Source organism: Geospiza fortis, unplaced genomic scaffold (genome assembly GCF_000277835.1).
Source record: "Geospiza fortis unplaced genomic scaffold, GeoFor_1.0 scaffold1730, whole genome shotgun sequence".
NCBI lineage: Eukaryota > Metazoa > Chordata > Aves > Passeriformes > Thraupidae > Geospiza > Geospiza fortis.
Genome location: NW_005057216.1, coordinates 766 through 2,627, shown reverse-complemented (window position 1 = coordinate 2,627; position 1,862 = coordinate 766). Strand labels below are relative to the sequence as shown.

The 1,862-nt window shown below is 65.7% G+C and overlaps 1 protein-coding gene across 1 annotated transcript in view; it reads right to left on the bottom strand.

Moving 5' to 3' along the window:
• Nucleotides 1-4: 4 nt before the first annotated feature.
• Nucleotides 5-1,862, bottom strand: part of LOC106632189 (dihydropyrimidinase-related protein 5-like) — a gene marked incomplete at both ends in the record, with an annotated part of 2,497 nt that continues 639 nt past the window's right edge. The window contains 3 exons of the mRNA XM_031065905.1: nt 5-173; nt 787-929; nt 1,248-1,745. Coding sequence (XP_030921765.1) covers nt 5-173; nt 787-929; nt 1,248-1,745 — 810 coding nt within the window. The remainder of the gene's footprint in view (nt 174-786; nt 930-1,247; nt 1,746-1,862) is intronic.

Here is a 1,862-nt window from a genome sequence, read left to right as displayed (position 1 = left end):
CGGGGAAGGAGCGCAGCGGGCAGAACTTGCCCGTGCCCTCGGCGCACATGAAGACGCCGTTCTCGTAGACCACGCGCCCGCGGCTGATGGTGACCAGGGGCACGCCGTGGCACCGCATGTTCTCGTACAGGTTGATGTCCCCGCCCTGCACCTGCGTGCTGGCAGACACCGTCCTGGGCACAGGGACACAGGGACGGGGCTGTCACCGCCTGCGCAGGGGGCACGGGAGCCGTCCCCAGCCGCCCCAGCACTGTTGCAGTGTGGTTTTGTTTTACAGGTTATTGTTTGATTTGTTGTTCGGTAGTTATTTGGGCTTTTCCCCCTGCTTTTGGGGGGACACAGACTTGGCTTTGTTATTCAGTTGAGCCAGGTGTCGGTGGTTTATGGCTGTGCTACTTAGCTACCCTTCTGCCAAGCTTCAAACCCCTTCCTCCCACACCCAGCTGTTAACCCCTCCTGTCCCAAGCACTTTTCCTCCCTTGTATCCCTCGCCCTTGTGTTCCACCCCCAGTTCTCCTGATTAGCTGGACATCGCATCCTCCCTTGAGACCTCCCCCCTTTATAAGCTGTTGTTTGCCCCCAGCTCATGGCCTGGGACCCGAGACTCGGGAGTGTAACATCAAATGAAGGAACCCAGCGCCCCCCAGGCCCGTGCTGCTGCTGCTGTCCGTTTGTTCCGCTTTGCGCCTCCCCGGTAGCTGGGATCCTGCGGAGCCCCCGGGGGGGACTGTCACCCCCCACTGTCACCTTCTAGCCGGGACGTGTGATGTGACACGCTGCACCTACTTGGTGGCCTCGGGGTCCCAGACCACGACGTCGGCGTCGGCGCCGGGTATGATCCGGCCCTTGCGCGGGTACAGGTTGTGGAGCTTGGCGGCGTTGGAGCTGGTCACGGCCACGAAGCGGTTCTCGTCCATCTTGCCCCCCACCTGACACCGCAGTGGGGACAGCATGTGTGGGCTGTGGCCCTCCCTGTCACCCCCCACCCCCCAAAGATCCCAGGTGTGCTGCGGGGTTGGGATCCTCGCCAGGCCCCACTGGGCAGCTCCTTGCCCACTGCCCTGGTGCCAGCGGGGCACAGCCCCTGGTGGGATGTCCCATCCAGCAGGGCCCCCGTGAGCCCCCAGCCCCGTGCCCAGGGCAGCTCTGGGCAGCTCCTTGCCCTGGTGCCAGGGGGGCACAGCCCCTGGTGGGATGTCCCATCCAGCAGGGAGCCCCAGCCCCGTGCCCGGGCAGCAGTGCCCTACCACGCCACGCTCCCAGATGATGTTCATGCGGTCCTGCACCCCGCTGACGCCGTGGGGGATCTTGGTGAAGTCCTCCTTGCCCATGGCCTTCTGCTTGGTGCTGAAGGGCCGGTGGTCCGAGGCCACGATGTTCAACGTGTCACTGTGGGGGCACAGCAGGCTGGGGGGTGGCGCTGCCGGGGCTGCTTGGGGTGCCCAGGGAGCCCAGGACTCGGGGAATGGGGCACCCTTGCCATGGGGTGCCTGGGGAATGGGGTACCCCTGCCATGGGGTGCCCAGGGAGCTCAGTGTCCAGGGAATGGGGCACCCCTGCCATGGGGTGCCCAGGGAGCCCAGGACTCGGGGAATGGGGTACCCACACCATGGGGTGCCTGGAGAATAGGGCACACAGGGAGCAAGATGTCCAGGGAATGGGGCACTCCGGGGAATGAGGCACCCACACCATGGGGTGCCCAGAGAACAGGGTGCCCAGGGAAAGGGAGAGGTGCCTGGGGCAGGGATGGGGTGCCCTGGGGCAGTAATGGGGTGCCAGGGGCAGGGAGGGGCACTTGGGGCAGGGATGGGGTGCCCTGGGGCAGTAATGGGGTGCCAGGGGCAGGGGGGGGATGCGCTGGG